At 34.6% G+C, this 20817-nt stretch overlaps 1 protein-coding gene across 1 annotated transcript in view; it reads left to right on the top strand.

Moving 5' to 3' along the window:
• Nucleotides 1–16115, top strand: part of NYAP2 (neuronal tyrosine-phosphorylated phosphoinositide-3-kinase adaptor 2) — a 238795-nt gene extending 222680 nt beyond the window's left edge. The window contains exon 7 of the mRNA XM_039855507.1: nucleotides 15727–16115. Coding sequence (XP_039711441.1) covers nucleotides 15727–15954 — 228 coding nt within the window. The 3' untranslated portion in view covers nucleotides 15955–16115. The remainder of the gene's footprint in view (nucleotides 1–15726) is intronic.
• Nucleotides 16116–20817: the final 4702 nt, after the last annotated feature.

The following is a 20817-nucleotide window of genomic DNA, read 5'->3' as shown; positions in this document are numbered from 1 at the left end:
CTGAAGCGTCCACACCTTAGGACTCGCCGATGGCTTACTGCATTCAGAGACGAGCTGTGCAGCTCTGTGGATCCTGCGGTTAGACGTGGCTATTCCATCCCCAGGGACCGTGTCTTTGGGTCGGTCATTTAATTCCTCTGAACCTCAGTGGTTTAATCTGTGAAATAGTCTGAAAAAGAAAATGAACATTTCTTGGTCTCCTGCTATTTTTCAGGAACAGGAATAGATACACAGTATGAACTATCTGTGATCTCATTGCGTTCACACCGCTTCCCCAAGAACAGAGAGCCACATAGTATAAGACTTAAAAATGGGGGCTATGGAGTTAGTTCACCTGAGTTCAGGTTCTCATTGGCCCTACTTATTTGCTCAGTGACTCCGGGCACGTTTCTTGCAGAGCCTTAGTTGTTCATCTACTAAATGGGCATCATACTGTTGACCTTACAAGACTGCAGCAAGGAGGAAAGAAGTTCGCATATCTCAACGATTAGGAAGAGTACCCTGTGCATTATATGTGCTCAATATTTGTCTGTCATTGTTAATATTATGTTTAGCACCCCAATTACCATCAGTGCTACAGAGAAGCATCCCCTCTATTCCTCAGTGTTCTTTGGAAGGTTGTTGAAAGAGCCAAACCATCCGGTGATAGCAGGTATGGCCTTGAGCGTGAGAAGTTTTCTTTCTGAACCAACTTAGACAACCATTTATGTCGATGTCATCAGCCAACGTTCATGAAATACTGGCCTTGGGGAAGATAGTCCAAGAAAAATAGAATATTGAAAAATATAGTCTCTTTAGTATTTTCCACTGTGGCCCCGAGGATAGCCACGAAAAACTGTAAGGTCTTTCATGAGTAATGTATGAATTATCTTACTAGAATGTAGCCAATACATTTCGAATTATCTTTTTACTGGCAAGCGTGGAGAGCCACGGGAAAAGCGGTTGAAATGGGAAGAAGAGATGAAAGTAATAGTAAAATTTTTTTGGCCACCTCAATTTCATGTGAACTTTTCAAGTAGCGACAAACTAGTACAAAATATCCATATCCTCCTGTTTCTCCCTTGTCTTTCTGACTTTTATTTCCCACTTGTATTTTGTTTCCAAGTGGTTTATCGGTCTGATTTTGGTAATTAGGGGGGGCGGGGGGAGAAAGTTTGTCATGATCGTTTTTATGAAAGCATGGATTTCTCAAGCTGTGTTGGTTATTGCTTCAGGCTCTTAGAAACTGAGCCCAGAACAGCGTATCGAAAAGAATCGCTCAAATCTTCAAAAGTAATAGGCACGTCACATCTTTGGACATCTTGCATTCTTGATTGAGAGAAACCATTTTTGGATCTGAGTCAGGAATGGAGTGGGCTGCCACAAGCTGGAGGGAGTCGGGGTTTTAATGAAGGAGTTTTAGACAGTGAGATCATGACAGCAAATGTGGCCATAAGGTCCATATGTTTCCATAGCAACCTAAGCTATGTAGTCACATGCTCTCGACAATAGGGGCGCTTTGACATTACTAGGCAGGTAAATGACATGATGAAAACTGTTCTCTAGGAAGAAAAGTCTTGTGGTTCTAGTTATTCCTCCCTTTTCTGCTCTTCCTCGTCACTGTGCCCTGCATCCTCCCTCTGCTGACTCTCTTCCTCTGAGGCACCCAAATGAAAGTCATCGTGATGGGAAATGATAAAGTGACTTGTGTACTAGGGACACATGATATGGCTGAGGCACGGAGACAATTCCGGAGTAATTTCGAGCAAGGACTTTATAGCTTTAAATCTTACTTTTGATTCTCCTTCTGAGCATAAGTTGGTCCTTATGAATAGAGTGGCCCATAGGTGGTTCTTGGAAAGGTAGATGCTGAAATGGCAAAACCATTTTTTAGGTAATAACCTTAATTGCTTTCAAGCTGGAAGAGCGATGCTTAACTACAGAAGCTTTGTGAGTATCGATTTAGAACGTATGTTTTTAAAGTAGCTGTCATCCTCCATGGTTATAACATTAATTATCATTTAATAAAAAAATCCATTCTCGTTTTTAAACTTGAGCAAACTGCGTCAAATTGCCCTCGTGAGAAGCGTGTTAACAGCAAATAAGAGCCTTTAATTCTGAAAATTAGATTTCGTGACTTTCCGTGTGAGACTCGCATGAAAGGCTTTGCACGGTTTCTCTGTCGAGCACAGGACCTCTTATACAGAGCCCGTGTCTCCCAGCCAACACTTAGTTGAGCGCGTGGCACCTCGTTTTTTGCTGCTCTGAGGGGTGACTTCTTGGGCAGTAAGCAAACAGCCTGGGAAGCAGGAGAGAAGAAGCACGTGTGGTGGAAGACATGAAGCATCAAGGAAGGGGCCTGACTGTTAGCTCTTGACTTGGTAGATCATGGGCTACAAAGAAACTACCTGCTCTTAAGTGGAGTTTGGGTGTCTCAGACAACGTGTTTCTTTACTAACCCCATGAAGATTGGGATGAATTTATCTAAAAAGAAAACGTCCAACTCCTTTTGAGGAAATCCAATTATAATAAAAGTCTCATTGATTTCTGGTCGACCTTGCAAGGATTATTTTGATTACTGTGGGGTAAGTGCTGGTTTTGAGTTAGGATGAAAGGCCTCAAGCTTGAGGTCAATGTGGCTCGAGTTGGAATCACAGAATGAAAGGAAATTTATTTAGATGGTGCCATTATGGAGATGCAGACCCCAATGCCTGCCACTGCCTAGGAGGCATTAGAAATGAGTATTTTCTCACTCTGATAGAATCCGCAGTCCAGAACGTATTTTTCTAGTGTATGAAAAGTTTCATTACCAGCGAAATGAAAAATGGCAACTGGCACTTTGCCGCCGCGATGAATTACAATGGAGACCAGGTTCACACAGAAAGACAAGCCTATTTAATGATGGTAGAGAAAACTCAGCTCCAGACAATGGTTGCCATGTCTTTCCGATTTCTTAAGAAAAGTCGAAATCTAGGTGCTCTTGCTTCCTCCTCTTACTCCTGCCTCCATTCCTTTTTCTCTCTCTCTCCTCCTCTCTGTCTCTGTCTCTGTCTCTCTCTCTCAGAGTATACTTTACTGATTTGCTCTTTCCACATCGGCTCAAAAATTTTAAATATAGTGCAATTTTTTTTTTAAATTTTAATTTTTTCAGCTGTACAGCATAGTGGTTAGATATTTACATAATTTACAAAGCGATCCCCTGATTAGTCTAGTACCCGCCTGGCACCACACATAGTTATTACATAAATATTGTGCATTTTATACAAAATACAACTGTGGGCCTGAAGCAGCCCTGCATGTCACAGTTTGTACCTTCTGGTCCTTCTAACCTGAGACCCAAACAAGTGAAGGAGCTTGCATAGAGCTAGTAAATAGCAAAGCTGGCTTCAGAACTGAATTATTCTGATTGCCAGTGTGTTTTTCCTTCATAACAACATGATGCTCATATTAGGCAATGCATTCTAGTGGAGAAAAAAATGTATTCGCTTTACTTTTCCAGCTCTATTCAAAGTTATAAGTACTAAAAATGATTGTTAGCTGTTCCAGAGATTATTATTAAAATCTGTTCCTTGAGGATTAACATACTCTGCTTGCCTAGAAATCTCTCTCTCTTTTGCTGGATAAAACAAATGTTTACTGAAATGTATCTCTCCCTAATTTATCTGTGGTCAAGTCCATATGCACCATTAAAAGCCAATATTTTATAATGAAATTAAACTCAAAATTAAATTAATGCTAATGGAAGCGATTAAGAGAATACACTTAGTGGAAAACATCAATACATGTGTTGTAATTGAATTTTATCTTGTAATACTGTTTGCTCCTTCAGGGAATGTCTCTTTAAGACATTCTACTTATAAACTTCTTGCTCATTTAAAAACATAAATTAATTCTGAAACCTGCTCCGAGATTTTTTTTTCTTTATTACAAACAATTAGCTTAATCAATTAACAGCTGAAATTTTATCTGTAGTCATTAGGTTTAATTGCTGAGAAATATGTCATGTCTTTTTTATTAGGGGGAAAAAATGTATCGCCATTTTTCTATAGCCTTTTTACTTTCCAAGGGCAAACACTTTATAATCGTAAAATAGTACAAAGCTAAATCAAAAAATTTCTCTCTCTCTATATATATATACACACATATATATATATGTGTGTATATATATATATGTGTGTGTGTGTGTGTATATATATATATATATATATATATATATATATAATTTTTTAAAGATTATATATGGTCATGACTATGGACATGGACATAGTATTTTTGTAATAATGTTTTTTATATTTGGACATGAAACAGCTTTCCTCCGAAAAGCCTCATGTTGTATTTCGAGTGCCATAGATTATATCATATCATTTATGCTTATATTAAGATGTCCTTCACAACTTCATACAAATTTTAATGCAGCAACACTTTAATGCAATTTCAGACACTTGAGAATTCTATCACAAATCAAACTCTTTCTCATGCAAATTATTGTCATTATTTCTTAGTCATTGTGTTTTTCTGTTATCTTTACACAGAAAAATCCACTTATTACATCTGTACATATGCTCTTGTGTACATGTATAAAGATGCAAGGACCATGTCACTCACACCTGGATGGATGATGTATTATTGGGGAGATAGGTTTCCATTGTATGTTTGATCATAGGCTTTCACCAGAGAACACGTGCTAAATCTCATACAATTGCCAATTTGCATTTATTCACCAGCCATACAGACTTAACATCTTATTTTGACAACTTGCTTTTTTGCATTTAGTTGTCATCTTGTAATATGCAAATGTGATACATTTTAAATGTTTAAAACCTTCCTTTTTCTAGATGTTGAAATTTTACTCTTCCCTAAAGTTCTGCTACCGTGAGGAATTTGTAAAAATGATGGTTTGATGTAATTAGCATCTTCTTTCATGGTGGTACAAAACCCATCCCTAACCTTTTCCCTTATGCAGCCTTTCTCTTGGGCTTTCTCTCCTAATGCAATTCATTAAATCAGCTGACACTAACATCTCACCACACTTGTGAATATACTTGGAGAAGCATCAGTATGTATGGGGATTGCTACATTGTTCGCTATCGTGAAACAGGAAAAAAGTGTTTATTAAAATGAACGTCAGTTGTGGTTAATGAAATAAAAAGGAAAGTATCTTCCCAGGGACCCCTCTCGGTACAGTGCGCAGGGCAGGCCATGTATTCTCAGCACGTGTGTTATGTAGAGGTACAACCAGTGCAGAAGCAGGGAAGTGGAATGAGAGAGAGCTATTCTTATACAACAAGAAAGAAATCATTGTCTTTATTGTAATGAAGGTACCGTTCGGCACTTGGACGCATCCTCTATCGGGATATTCCATCCATTAAACGCTTTACTAATAACTGCTTTAAGAAGGAAGCCAGGCAGAAGGCAAAGTGCAGAACTACCTTTGCAGTTTAACTCTGGGATATGGAAGATAATTGGGTGAAAATATTCGGGGGATTTCTGAGTGAATTCTTGTGGGTTAGAAGCCAAGAACCGGAACTATTGATGGAGGGAGGGAAGCTGTTTTTGCTGTCTTGATAATTCCCTCTCGCACCCAATGTGGAATCTCTCCAGAGGCTGCTCAGCGATCTTTAACCACTGCTCAACTCCATTTTCTCATCTAGAACATGGTGATCACAGGGCTATGATGAAGCCCAAAAGCAGGTGGAGTGTTCACACAGTGCCTTGCACACTGAGAGGACACGCGACGATTGTTGTGCCCATGGTCTCGATAAAAATGAAGATGAGCGGATGGTGGTGATGACCGTGATGACAAATATAAGAAATAATAAGGTCAAAGTTTCACCTCTCCACCAAAGTTTTGGTAGTTCATAAATCCTCTAATCTTTTCATCTTTCAGCAGCAAACTATACCACCCTTATTTAATCTAGCACAAAATTACTGTAATCAAGAGACACTATCATCTCACCATATATATGAATATAACTTGCTAACTTATTTTAGAAATTTTATACTAAAATAATAAAAATATGTAATTATAATGACACTATAATTATAGAATTTGAAATGTGACAACTATAATGATTGTAAATATGTACTTGAACAATTGATTAAATATTTAAAATGACTAAAAGAATCTCACCTCATAAAGAATTAAAAGGTAAATTTTTCCTTTCATTCTTTTAACTTCTGTCTCATTTTTCTTATTAAATATATTTCCCTTTCTTACAACATAACTTTTAACAAGGAAGAGTATATACAAATAAACAAAATATGAATTAAAGTATTCAAAATCTCCAAAATCTTAAAAAATATAAAGAATTATATTAATAGGTTATCAAAAAGGCAAAAACTTTAAAGAATAAAACTGGGTAAATGTTGAAAAAATCAATTGATTTGATTACATAAAAATTAGAATCATCTGTCTGAAGTAACATAAATGACTAATTATAAAAGTGCCAAACATTGAAAATTATTGTTAAATAAAACATAAATATCCCAAATTTATATAAAAATTGTTAATGAGCAAGTAAAATTATGAACTCATTCAAAATTAAACAGATTAAGGCCATGGGTCAACTCTTTCATAATGAAACATTGGCAAAATATTCAAACACATTCAACTCACCAATAGTAAAAGTAAGTGTGGAGATCCAAGGATTCTTTTAGACACATACAATTTACACAAGTTGTTGTTGTTTGCTCGCTTACTGTTTCTTTAGGTAACACCACTCAGTTCTAATAAAGTGTAATAGGACAGTCCCCAACTCCTGATGGGAATGGAAAATAGTTTAACTTTTCTGGAAGACAAACAGCCTCTATCTGTATCACAAGCCTCAAAGTGTTCTGTCCCGTTTGACATAGCAATTACCGTTTGAGTGGCTTTTTGAAGAAAATAAATCACAAAATATTAAAACATTATTTACAGCATTTAAAAAAATAAAAGTCAAAAAATAAAAAATAAATAAAAGTCAACTTAATGTGAGCAATTATAAAATGGCTAAATAGATTTGTAATTAAAAATTTGTTTTTATTATCATGTCTTGAGAAATGTTAAGACTATGATAATGAGAAAAATGTGATAATATGGGATTTTATATGTAGTATAATTCCAAATATTAAAAAAGATATAATTATGTGTATATATGCACATATACATAAAATACTATATATGTGATTTTTATACAAGGCAATATACTACACTGTATGGTGGTATCATAGGTGATTTTTACTTACTATATTACTATTATCTATGTTTTGTAGAATAGGTATATATGACTTATAATCAGAAAAATGTGAAAAAAATCTCTCTCAAATTAGTCGCTTGGAAATTTTATTTCAGTGAAGTTTTAACTATTTAAAACACTGTGGGACATCTTTGAGAGTAGCAACTTAGAATTGTAGGGCTACAAAAATCATTGATAAAAGATCTCTGCTTTCCAGAAGTTCAGAATCTTGTGCAAAACCCGTAATAAACACAATATGCATAGCATGGCATAAGAGGTCTGTTGACTTCAGGAAGTAATGAATGAGTGAAGAAATGCTATGCCAGCAATAAACAATCATGGCTCTCCGAGTCATAGAGGATTGCAGAATGGATTCTTGCTGCATTTAACTCAACTTCAAAAGTGTATGTAGGATTTCACATGAAAGGCTGTGGGGAGGAAGAGAGTTCTAGTAAGAAAGAGCTTGATCTAAAGAATGAGAGCAACTGATATTGGCACAGTTATGACTGTAGAGAGACGTAAATGGCTGGAGTAAAATAAATTTGCCAGAAAAGACAATGTGAAAACTCGTTGTGAGAGACCATTATTATGAGTTTTTTCTTTAGGCAAAGGAAAACCATTGAGTTAATATGACTTTATGGGGGCTTCGCAGAGAGCACTTGGGCAGCAGTATGGATGGCAGATTGGAAGTGGTGTGTTAAGTGGGACATTGGATGCAGTCTCAATAGTCCAGCAGCTGAACCAAGAAAATGACCTTGGCAATGTAGAGGATGATGACAGATTTGAGAAACATTTCTGAAATTAGCTGCTTTTTGAACCATTTGAATGCAGTTGCCTGAGAGCCATTTTATCCAGAACCTGGAGTCAGGTTCTCTAGGGATAGTGTCCAAGAATTTGCGTTTTAGCAAACTCCCAAAGGAGGCTGAATGAATACTAAGGTTCAGGGAGCATCACTTTGTCAATTAACCTGAGCCAAAGGGCCAAGGATTCTGACATCCTAAAATTCAAAGGATTTGAAACCTTGAGACCTCAAGGACTCAAAGACCTCAAAGTCTGAGACAGACGTTTCAGCTGTAAAACAACCAGATTATGTCTCACGCGGCATTGAGGGCTGAGTTTAAGGTTAGATGCCTCCCGAGGTTCAAAAATTCCAGGAAATGTATATTTTTAACCTTGTACAATTTAGGATATTGTTAGATTCAATCGAGTCAAAGTAGAAACAAATCAGTCATTAAATCAAAAATTTCAAAAGCTTCTTTCCTGAAAACACTCAGAGAGCATTACACTTCTAGTCTTCCGTTTGTTTATTCATTCATTCATTTCATGAACATTTATTCCACACTTCCATGTGCTAAAGGTGAAGGAATTGAGGACTGACAAGAGGCCCTGTCTTCGAAAAACTCACAAGCTCCTTGGGATAGAGGAGTTACATTTTTGTGTGTCCACTTTGTAGTTGATGCTAAATTTTTACATCCAATCCTCCCAACCACTCTGAGCCCTTATGATTTTCATTTTACAGATAAAGAAACAAGGTTTCAGGAAGGTTAAGTGACATGTCCCAGATCTCACAACCAATAAGTGGCAAAACCAGGTCATGTTATTTATTTTATCCACCTACGCTGTCTCCTAAGAAAGAAGGAAATCAAACGTGCCCACAAACATAGGATTGTTATTAAAGATGGATGCACAACATATTGGAGGAGTTGGAATCAGCTATAATTGTCACTGTTTAGCACAGAAGTTGAAACCAACCTCTGTTCTTGAAAGGGTTTTGTGACCTAGGGCTTGATTAAAAGATATCATTGTAAAACTTAAGAGTTAGGTATTTTCTTCATTTTGCAGGCAAAGGAAGCGAGCACTCTATGTGAACTTGAAACTCTATTTTGTCTTTATAGCCCTGCATTTAAAAGAGTCACTAACTTATAATTTTTATATCTTTTTTGATGGGTGAGTTTTGCATAATCGGTCATGTATGCAATCACAGAGATGTAAAAACAAACAGCACATGTGGCTTAAAATATCCACATATGATGTTTTTCATTACATGTCTAGTAATTGATCTGAGATTGTACACTGAGGAGAATCTTAAGATCTAGAAAAAGAAGGGCAGGAGTTAATGTATACCCATGATGCTGCATTTAAAAGCAACTCTGAAATCAAGACGTGATTCTCATTTTATCAATTTATCTATATCGCAAAACTAAATTTAGACATAAGAAATAAACACTACAATTCCAGTACATGCCTCAAGTGTAAACTTGTCTAATAATCCTTTCATAAGACGTAAGTTCTGAGTCACATTGCTGACAAATGAGCAAGGAGTACAAGAGAATAATTAAAAAAAAAACAATTAATAGATCAGACTTAACGATGAAAACAAAATATACCCAAAACTATGCTAAAAGCTAAAGCTACACCAAAGGTGTTATTATTTCAAACATCATCAGCATCTAAAAGCTAGGGACATTTCATTTCCTTAACTCTCATAATATCTCAGTCGAGAAAACAAGATAAATAACTCATACAACATCACCAAAGTAAGATTAAAAGCCAGAATGAGTTCACGAACATGGAACTGAAAAGTCTCTGCTTTTTTTTGCTATCGCACATGTTATGTTATCTATTCAAATAACTTCCTTCTGGCCTTCATTAAAAAAAAGGGAGAAAAATCTTTAAGCCTCCAGTCATTTTTCCGACCTTGAATTTATGTTTTTAATGTTCAATAAATGGTGTTTATAATAATTGTATAATCATATAGATTATTTGACTACCTTTTAAACATTTATCATAGAAAATCTTACAATGTTAAGTCATCTCTATAGGCTTTCAAAATAGCAATTAGTTTATAACAGCTCCATGGAGCAAGCCTTACTCATTCGAATTTAAAGACTTCTTTTTTCTGTGTAATGATCAAGTAACATGAATTTGATCATCTGTGATTTGACAACTAAATAATAAAGCAAAATTATTTGTGAATTTGTTGACAACTTCAGATAATTATAACTCTTTCGTCTGTATGTTATATCAATTTCAATTTTTGAGGGCCTATTTTATTGTCTATACTACGTAAAGTTGACCTCATTTTTCCAAAATATTGTTATAAAAAAGAAAATTAATTTATTAAAATTATTTTTTAAAATAGTCTCAAAACAACATTTGTATTGAGGTTGTCACCAGTGACACATCGCAGATGAGCAAATAACCACTGCAAGGTTATTAAAGCAAGGGGCTAACCTCATATTAAATCTCTTATCTAGAGAATTTAAATCAGGTTCCCCACTTGATTTTTTTAATTCCAACATCCCTCTTTTTCTGTGTAATGATGAAATTATAAAATGTATAGTCAACTTGCCAAATAATTTCTCTAAACTAATTGACAGAGTTGATTTAAAACCTAGTCTCATCATTTATGGTTTATCTAATGGGCTAAACTTGACATATTATAAGCACGTATAAATCAATGCTCTTGATTTTGTTTTGTAGTCCTTTTAATAGCTCCAATATTGATATTATTATTATTTTTTGGTCTTCAATCAGGCAGTTTTAATAGATACATATTGTAAGTGTTAATTGGTTATTTACTCAGTAGGCTAGCAAACTTTTCTAGTGAAGGGCCAGACAGTAAATATTTTAAGCTTTGTGTGCCATATGGTCTCTGTCCCAACTACTCCACTCTACTTTATAGCATGAAAGAGCCACAGACAGTAAAATCAACAAATGGGCATGTCTGTACTAGTAAAAACTTTATAGACACTGACATTTAAATTTTATAGAATTTTCATGTGTCATGAAATATTTTTTCAACTTATTAAAAACATAAAACATAAATTCTTGCTCATGGACTATGCGGAAGCATCAGTGGGCTGGATTTGGGAATTGAGTTGTTCGCCAGCAACTGTTCATTACCTGGGAGAGCTATGTAAAAGGCCATGCTACTTACATATTGATTCTTTGTGTATTTGTTAATGAGGAATCAATCTCTCTGCCCAGTGAATGGGAAAGGAAGGACATTTTCAGTGAGAACGCTGACACCTCTGCCGGTGTTGTGACTCTTAAGAATAGGGACGGCACAGATGCAGGGGACTCACGACCTCCTCTAATTCCTGGACAAGTATCTTTTCCTTCTGGAGTCACACCAACTGGCCATCACACCTACTTTTCCTTGTTGTCCCACGAGCACTACCCACGCTCTCCTGGAGAAGGCAAATTAAGCTTACAGGAAATGATGAGGTCTCTTAAAATGGGCTGTCTGGGTGGGAGAAGTTGACACACAGAGAGCAACATCAACTGACAGATTTGTGTTTTCCCCTGAGAGTATCTGAAAGTTAGTACTGGTGTCGTGTCTATTGTTTAAGAAATTAAATTTTATTCACAAATCTCAAGGCTCACAGCTGAACTTACTTCCAAGGCCAACAAGTCACCACTTGACATTGTGCCCTAACATCTCTAGTGAATAATAATTGTCTACATGCTAACTCATGAGGCACAACAAGAAAAACTGGCAGAGACATGCGAGTTTGTGTCAGTTATATTATGGTATCATTTTTAATACTGAAATACTCTGAGTGCTTATTTCAGAATATTTTTTTCTTTATGATTTACATATTTTGGAAAATTGAATATTTTAAATAAATATTATAGAGATTGATTTTTGGACATTATTATTGTTCTTTTGTTCTTTAGATGAACTATACTCAATATCAGGATGTATTGTTTGTTTTCTAAAGGAGGTAATTATTTAAAGACTCCTCATTTCCACTATTCCTGATGCATTGAAGGATCAGTGGATGAGATTATTAATGATATATGGGACTTTATAGTTTCCCCATCCCTTCGCATGCTTTACCTCACTGACTCCTACAACCATGTAAAGTACGGTGTGACCGATATACATAATGTATATATAAAGTATGTACAATATACATAAAACATATATATGGAATATATTCAAGTATACATACCGTGTGTATATAATATATATTATAGATATATACACACATATACAAACAATGTATATAGAAAGTAAATACAAGTTCAGAGAGAGACATGACTCTTCAATGTCACACAACAGTCAGGATCTTAATTACGTCTCTTAATTCTATCATGCTATGTTACTTTTGTATAAAGAATAAAAAACAGAGTAACCTATTCTTTGGAAAGAATAGAGTCCTGTCATGTGATTTCTTGAAATTATATTTTCTTGAATTTTAGAATAGTTCTAGATCGACAAAAAGGCTAAAAAGAATGCATAGTGTTTCTATACACCCCACACCTAGTTTCCCCTCTTGTTAATGTCTTATGCTACCATGATGCATTCATCACAACCAATGGATCAATATTGATACGTTATTATTAAAGCCCATAGTACTTTACTTTTTTTCAGGATCTCTTCCAGGATACCACATTAATTAATTTTAGTCATCATGTCTCCTTTCTTTCTCTAGACTATGACAGCTTCTCAGACTTTCCATATTTTGTATGACCTTGAGAGTTTTGAGGATTACAGAACTGAAATTTTGTAGACTATCTTTCCATTTGGGTTTGTCTGGTGTTTTTCTTAGACTTAGATTGGAGTCATAGTTTTGGGGAGGAAGGCCACAGAGTAACATGCCTTGCTTATCACATCATAATAAGGGTTCATTCTGTCGGCACCACTTATCAGTGTTGGTCAACTGATGTGCTATAGGTGATATTCACCACCTATAAAATTACTCTCCTGCCCCTCCCTATACTGTCTCTTTGGAAAGAAGTCACTGTGTGTAGCCCACACTTAAGGGGTGGGGATTTATGTTTCACCTCCCAGTGGGGGAGCTTCACTTGATTTTATGTCCATAGACTTATCAAGAATATTGCCTGTGCCGAATCATGTTAAAAGGTGTAAGTGTGTTCGTATTAACTGATCGACTATTTGCAATCGTCTCTCAATGTATACTTACTTGCCTGTGCATCTTTTTTCTTTCTTTCATGGTGTATATAATAAACACATTTAGATTAAAGACAAGAAACAAGGCCACTTTATTAAACAGCTAAACTAGAAGAGTTTATTTACTGGGCTTAATTTCAAATTAGTTGTAAATCGACTCCCGGAGTTTTTTCGACTCCAAGGCAAAGTGGAATGGGATTTTATAGCTAAATTTAAATTGGATATGAAGAATTTGATGATAAAACAAAAAATAGTAAAGTGTGAAATCTTTCATGGGTGATATCCTTAACACACTCCATATAATAAACACATTTAGATTAAAGACAAGAAACAAGGCCACTTTATTAAACAGCTAAACTAGAAGAGTTTATTTACTGGGCTTAATTTCAAATTAGTTGTAAATCGACTCCCGGAGTTTTTTCGACTCCAAGGCAAAGTGGAATGGGATTTTATAGCTAAATTTAAATTGGATATGAAGAATTTGATGATAAAACAAAAAATAGTAAAGTGTGAAATCTTTCATGGGTGATATCCTTAACACACTCCATATAATTGCTAAATATGCTATTTGTTTTGTCTAAACTAATGAACTGAAGCATAACATCTTACTATCAGAATAAAAATATGATGTTTAGACACACTTTCAAGGAGGGAGATTGGGCCATGTACATGGCCATAGTCATAACATTAGGGTTTGGCTTGGGGAATTGAAAAGAATGTGTACCCTCCAGAATGAAATACTAAAAAATACAAGCGATTTAAAAGTAAATATGAGAAACAGATTTGTCTTTCCAACAACTAATCTCATTCTTCATCTCATTGTAGCATAGTAATTATTTTCTTGAATATTTTAAATGAGAAATGTTGAATAGCAGATTTTACATGAGAGGATTCTATACCACACTTGACAGATTTGTAAAAGTATTTAAAACTTGAAAATAAAATTTAATTGGCTTTTTTCTAACAACCTGTATTTATATTCTCTTAGAATACCTAGCCCTCTTTCATATATTGGACAAGGCTTTCTCATGGAATTTATATTGATATCTGGCCACCAATAAAAAGACAGTTAGGTTCATATTATGGGATCAGTTTTTTAAAAAGGGTTAATTTTCTTCTATTAACATTTTAAATTATCAATGAAGGTGACACATAACTATTCTGAAATAAAAATGTAAAGAATATAAACAACTATGCGTTATATCTTTATGCTTAAATTTATATTTTTTAGGTTTTTAAAGACTAGATTATTCTTAAACTGACATCCGTATGTAGCATAAACTTCTAATTGACATAAAATGCATACTTATTATAGATAATGCAATGCAGTTATGCATACATGTGAAATGTATTGACAATTATAAAAGCTATTGATGACACTCTTGTCAGAGCCAATCCAAGAAATTATTATTTTGCCATCACATATACTGATTCACAACCTACGATATTAAAATATATTAAGTAATAAAGGATTTAATATTTGTGTAGACCGGTAAATACAATGCAAATATTGAAGTAATGCTGTAAATATCTGATCTGGAGAGTTTTCTGAGAGACAAAAAAAACTGTTCAATGACGGTGCTTTCTATTCATTCATAAAAGTTTTATCAAGAGCTTAATGACTGTTCTGCATGTCGGGGCTACTGAGATGGATGAGATTTGCGGCCTATCCTCTGGGAATTCTGTGTTATTAATTCCATTTATAACAGTTTATAGTCACTCAATAAATTTTGCTTGTATTGCCACCAAATTAGAGTTACTGTATTTTTATTGCACAGATTATTAATTTACGAAATATTATAAATCTTTTGGAAATTTTCTGAGCCACTTTGGCAATCTCCTGTTGGGACACAAACCTGTTGGTTAGATTAACCCAAAAAGCACCTAATATTTCATTTAAAATGTGTACATCCGTGGTCAAGGCCCTGGGCTAGTGAATAGAGGACACCAAAAGGCATCAACACACAGCTCATCCTTTCAAAGAATTTTATATCAAGTTAGGCACATACAAGAATTTTATCAAAAAGTATAGCAAAAACGTCTTTGCAGAAGAATTATTAAGCATGTAAATTTCAAGCACGAGAGTCACACTACAAGTCATTTTGGTAGAAGAATTATTAAAAGTCTTAATTCTATATGCTAATTATAAACTAGCCCATGTTTTATTTCAAGAATGAAATTGTTGCTTAAAATCTTTAGATGATATCATATTCATATTAGAAAAGAAATTCCAATAATTGAACTTAGACATATTGGGACCTAGAAGACAATGGAGTCAATATACAAGTAATAGCAAAATATTTGGGAAATGGCTTTAAAATGATAAAAAAAAAAAGGTTTTATTTCTGTATTGTGGACTTTTACAACATATTGGAAAAATATTCATGCTTAAATTACTGTTTAATAACATCACACTGTTTACTAATTTAAGTATAAATTTATACTTAATAGTCTTCATACTTTAATTTTGCTTTGTAAGAATTTCAAAGATACAGAAACAGCTGACATTTTTCAAAACAACTACTAGCACAGTGCAAAAAAAACAAAACAAAACAAAACCTGCTTTCATTCTATTTGTTTCCTCTGTATTCACTCTTTCTTTTTTGCTAGGTGGCATGCATGCCGTGGTTTCATGGAGACCATACAATGCTTGAGATGATTGAGAAAAAGCGTTGCTTGTGCAAGGAAATAAAGGCTAGACAGAAAACGGAAAAGGGCCTTTGCAAACAAGATAGCATGCCTATCCTGCCCAGCTGGAAGAAGAATGCAGGGGCAAAGAAGTACAGCCCTCCACCCTATTCTAAACAGCAAACGGTGTTCTGGGATACTGCCATATGACGGTGTGTGGGATGGCCTGAGATCCACATTCCATAACGTGAAGAGGGAGGTGGACTTGGTCACGTGATAAGTAACTGTTACGTAGCTTCTCCATTGGAATGGAATACCAGCGCTTCCCTGGACAACCCACGGGAAGCTGTGCCTGCTCGTGGCAAGTTCAAGATCAAATGTATATTTCCTTGCAATTAAGGTGTACTTATTTATCACGGATTATTTTGAATCCAGAAGAGATTAAGATGTACATATTTTACTAGTCTATGGGTGACACCTGAAATAATACACATTATACGTATATAAATGACAGAAATATCAAGAGTTTTACTATATGATATAATTTCGGTATTAACTGGTTTGTTATCTCTTTTATATGTAATCCCTTGATGCCTTTTATTATTGTTTTTTGCAGTTAACATGTTTTTCTTTTCTGCCCACATTTGGCTTCTATGGCTCACAGATATAAATCATGTTCAATCACATAATATATGATCTGGTGCTAGTAATGTAGAAGTTGAATATCATATTCATTAAGAACACCTGTTGCTTTGTAAGTTTTTTAGGGTTTGACAGGAATGAATGTGAGTGCGATGCGTAATTTGGACGTCCACGTTACATCAACACCAATATTTTTGCTACATTGGCTGTATAAGAATTTCTCTTCAATATCATCTTGATACTAAGCAATGGTTAGTCAGACTCCAGAGAAAAGTTATTAGGATATATTTGGACATCCTAGCAGAAAACATTTCCTTCAGAAATGACTTTAGGGACATGTGTCCTTGCATCATTGATCTGATTGGAGGAGACCAGGGTTCACTGTGACAATGGAAGGAACAAGGAATCAAAAGCTAAACAGCACGACCACTTTCAAGAAGGTGGATCCAGCGGCTTTAAAGCCACTGCGATCACTATTTTAAAGTAACTTTTCATGTGTATGTTTGTTTCCCCTAAGGAATGAGAAATAAACATTCAACCAGATGAGTTTACATATTTTAGTACACTAAATGCCAATCTTTCTCAAAATTTAGATTCATTAATGGAATAGTATTTCTCGTTAATTTTTCAAACTAGTTGTCACCACATTTTGGGGTCGTGATCTTCTGCGCAAGACCATCACACCCATTTTTACTGATTATGACACCATGACCAAAGAATTATGACCACTTGTTTATTTTCTTTCAAGGAAGAAACAGGAAATGCAGGGGATTGGGGATGGGGTGGATTCGATTTTATGTGGTGGTGAAATTTAAGTTAAACAAATCATATATATCTTTTAAGAGTAACTTGTTAGTTGACTATAAATATTGCCATGATGAATAAAAAGGAAACTATCACATATATTTTGTATATTTAAATTACTATTTATGCTTCCTAAAACCAACAGTATTTGGTTCTTCTTTATCAATTTAGTATTATATTTCTGAGAGAAAAGGTATGTGTTTGAAGTTATCGTCATAGTGATTTTTCTTGTAAAGGTTTTGACAGCAATAGTACAGTGTTGCTCAATAAAACCAAATATAACAGGAGTTAGGGAATTTTTGTAATCTATATTGCTAAAAGCCTAGTAATGCTTTATCAGTAATAGTTCCTTTCGAGCCTTTGAAATCTTATAAGATAATTTTTTAATATTTTATAATTAATGTATATTTTGATGTCCAATTAGAATTCTGAAAGAATAAGGAAAAAAAGGTAAGTGGGAGCATGTGTATCTGTTGTGTGTGCACATGTATGTGTGAATGAGGACTCAGTGGGAGAATCGTATACATAAAATGCTTTCTGAAGATTTAGATTTTGCTGGTATAACTGAGGTGGTAACAAACGCAGAATCACAAGTACAAGAAATCATGGAGAGGTCTTAAATAGTTCAGATAAATCCCGTTGTCATGTTTCACCAGTTATGGATTATGTTTCAAACCCAAGAATCAATGGAGCACAAATCTAAGAGTGATAAAAATGTGTTAAGATAAAATCAGAATTAAATGCAATGTGTTTATGACCCAAGTTGCTATACTAATTTAAGTTATTATGACTGCATACACTCAAGCCAATCAGATATGAGATTGTCTTTATAAATTCTCAGAATATACATATATTATGCTCAGTAGACTAATGATTGGATAATTCCCATGACATTTACATTTATGTAACTTATGCAAAGTGTGTTTTCAGATGCCAATCTTTTCCATATCTTTCTGAATTAGGCAGAAGATAGTTTTTTAATGCTGGCCAATTGTCAAGAAGGAAATAGAGGTACTAAAATGATTTGTGTTAGATTCAGCCATTCCCATGGTTTCACACACCCCTTTTTTAAGTAAGTTTTTTTCTACAAAAGTGACTTGTTTGAAAATCTGACCTTAGGCAACTGTTTGCATTTAACTTCTCCCAATCTTGTTTTTAATGGGCCATAATTGAAACATCTGGATAAGTGGCTTCACTGGTCTATGACTCAAGAACTTATTATGTGGCTGTACAACTGTCCATTGTGTCTCAGCCTATGTGGCAATAGCCATTCTGTAATTAATGTCCTCTTTGCCTAGTGTTTCTTTATGTGGAGGAAAGCGGGTGATTAGAATAGAGAGAAAAAGAATCTTACTCTCTGATGGCAGTCAATCAAGGACATTTCAATCTATGAATTTTGTCAGATGAAAAAACTCCACCTACAGCCAGAACACTATGGAATGACACAGTTCATATTTTTTAGCAGTGCTAAAGAAGAAATTTTATCATGGCATGGTTATCAGGTTGAAAGAGCTCATACCTATGAAAAATGGTCTTTTCACAGCAGTTTATAGAAACCGAATTTTATTGGCTGTCAGCAAGATGCTTTTATATTGAAAAACTTCTTAGCACAGAAGAGACAAATATCTTTAGAGTTGATAGAAGGGAAAAATCAAATCCTGCATTTCTGCCTCATCCAAGGAGCCAGCATATTCTGAGGTATAACAGTTGTTCTTTACGCAAATACTGCCACCCTTGTCCCGAAGTTTATGCCATTGAAGCAAGTTAGGAGTGAAAAGTTGTTGATTTGTGTAAATGAAGGTTAATGACCACCCATGTAAAATAGCTGGGAAAGGGAAACAAAACATTAAGAGGTTAAATCTGCAGTTTTAAGAAATATACACCTTCAAATACACAGCAATTGTCTGGATGCAACTAGATAAGACTTCACTTTTCAAAATAGTGATACTGGGACTCAGAGACTCCTAAGTTCCAAATAGTTTTTGTTTATTTTTTTAATGTTTCTGGAGAGTAGAGAAACATTTTTCTTACTACGTTTTGGCTTAGACCTCATCCTCACACACATTTTGGTTGGACTCTTGAAGGAGTTTAGTGATCAAGTGAAGAAAACTAAACAACTTTATTGGGGTATAGTTTTAGCCAATTAAATAAAACAGTAAAACAATGTACATACAATGTAATTTTAATAACACTTATATCTTAAGGTGAGTCATTTGCCTAAAATAGAAAAGAGCCTGTAGGCTAATTATGGCTACCTATGAAATTAAGAAAAAATGACTATGATTTGAGCAGTAAGTAATCTGAGTTGAGAGTTGAGAGTTAATTCCTTGTAAAGGAATAGAAGTAGGCTAGAACGGCAGTTCAGAATTCACTGCGTCCCAAACTTAAAAAGAAGTGAAAGAAAAATGGTACTTACAGTATTTAAGATAACTCTTTACATCTTTCCTACGTGGAAAAATCAATAGCTAACCGTAGAATGTGGACAGTTTGTTACTAATCCATTATTCAGCAGTTTGCTATTGACCAACTTATATATCAGTTATTTTTTTTAAATTCTGAAGCTTTTGGCATTAAACATTCAAAAAGATGTGGTCTCTGCCTTTAAAAACCTTAATTATGCAATTATTAATATTTTCAAAATAAAGCCAATTGTTTTTAAGAAGATGTACAATATCACATATGTTTGACATCTCNATTGTCTTCAATCACCACCTGACTTCTGCCTCAAACAAGTGATTCACTAAATAAAAGTAACCTTAACATTGCTGCTGCTTCTGTATGCACCTAATTCCAATGAAACGACTCAGCATGTGTACAAAGTATACTGGAGCATTAAAGAAAAAAAAGATCTAGCAATCCTTGACCTTCAGATGCAGAGAAGATATTTATTGTAGGGTAGCTAGCATGCTCATTTATCCAGTTATACTTCTATAGTTTAAATAGAGAGCAAAAAAAAATAGAATGTTACTGGGGTATTGAAAACTAAAACATCATCGAGCACCTTAAATGTTTACAAAAAAGTGCATACCACAATACACTATGTAATCATTAATATAGGTTCATAATTCATCATAACAGCAACACCACCAATAATGATAATAACGATTGATATTATTTATTGCTTACTCAGTGATACTGTACTTTTAAAAATGATATATTACTTAATTCTTACTCCAGCTCTATGATTATCTTTATCTTCTAGGTAAAGTAGTTGAAGTTTACAGAACTTGCCTAAACTTATTCAGATGATAGTTATAGATCCTGGAAACTCAAGCCAAGCATATTTGATCCTGAAACAAAAGCAATGCAACACAGCCTCTCATTTAAATTAATATTTGTCAGTTAGCTATTCATGAAATAATAGACTTTCAAAGATATTTTGAACACTTTGAAAACTCTATATTCATGTAGCATGAACGGAACAAAAGCATCCAGCTTAGATTTACTTATTTAACACCAGAGATGCAGAATTTTCCCTGAAACAGAGCAAACTTCACAGTCGCACCTCAGCGTAAGAGACTATCAGTTTTCAGAAATTTTGTCATTATAGATAGATCCTTATCAATCTACTAAATGGTTGCAACAAGGTCAAATGAGTTTGCTAAAGTCAAACAGTAAATTGGTTTT

Source organism: Pteropus medius, unplaced genomic scaffold (genome assembly GCF_902729225.1).
Source record: "Pteropus medius unplaced genomic scaffold, Ma_sr-lr_union100, whole genome shotgun sequence".
NCBI lineage: Eukaryota > Metazoa > Chordata > Mammalia > Chiroptera > Pteropodidae > Pteropus > Pteropus medius.
Note: the sequence above shows the minus strand (reverse complement) of the source record. Positions and strands in the feature narration are given on the sequence as shown.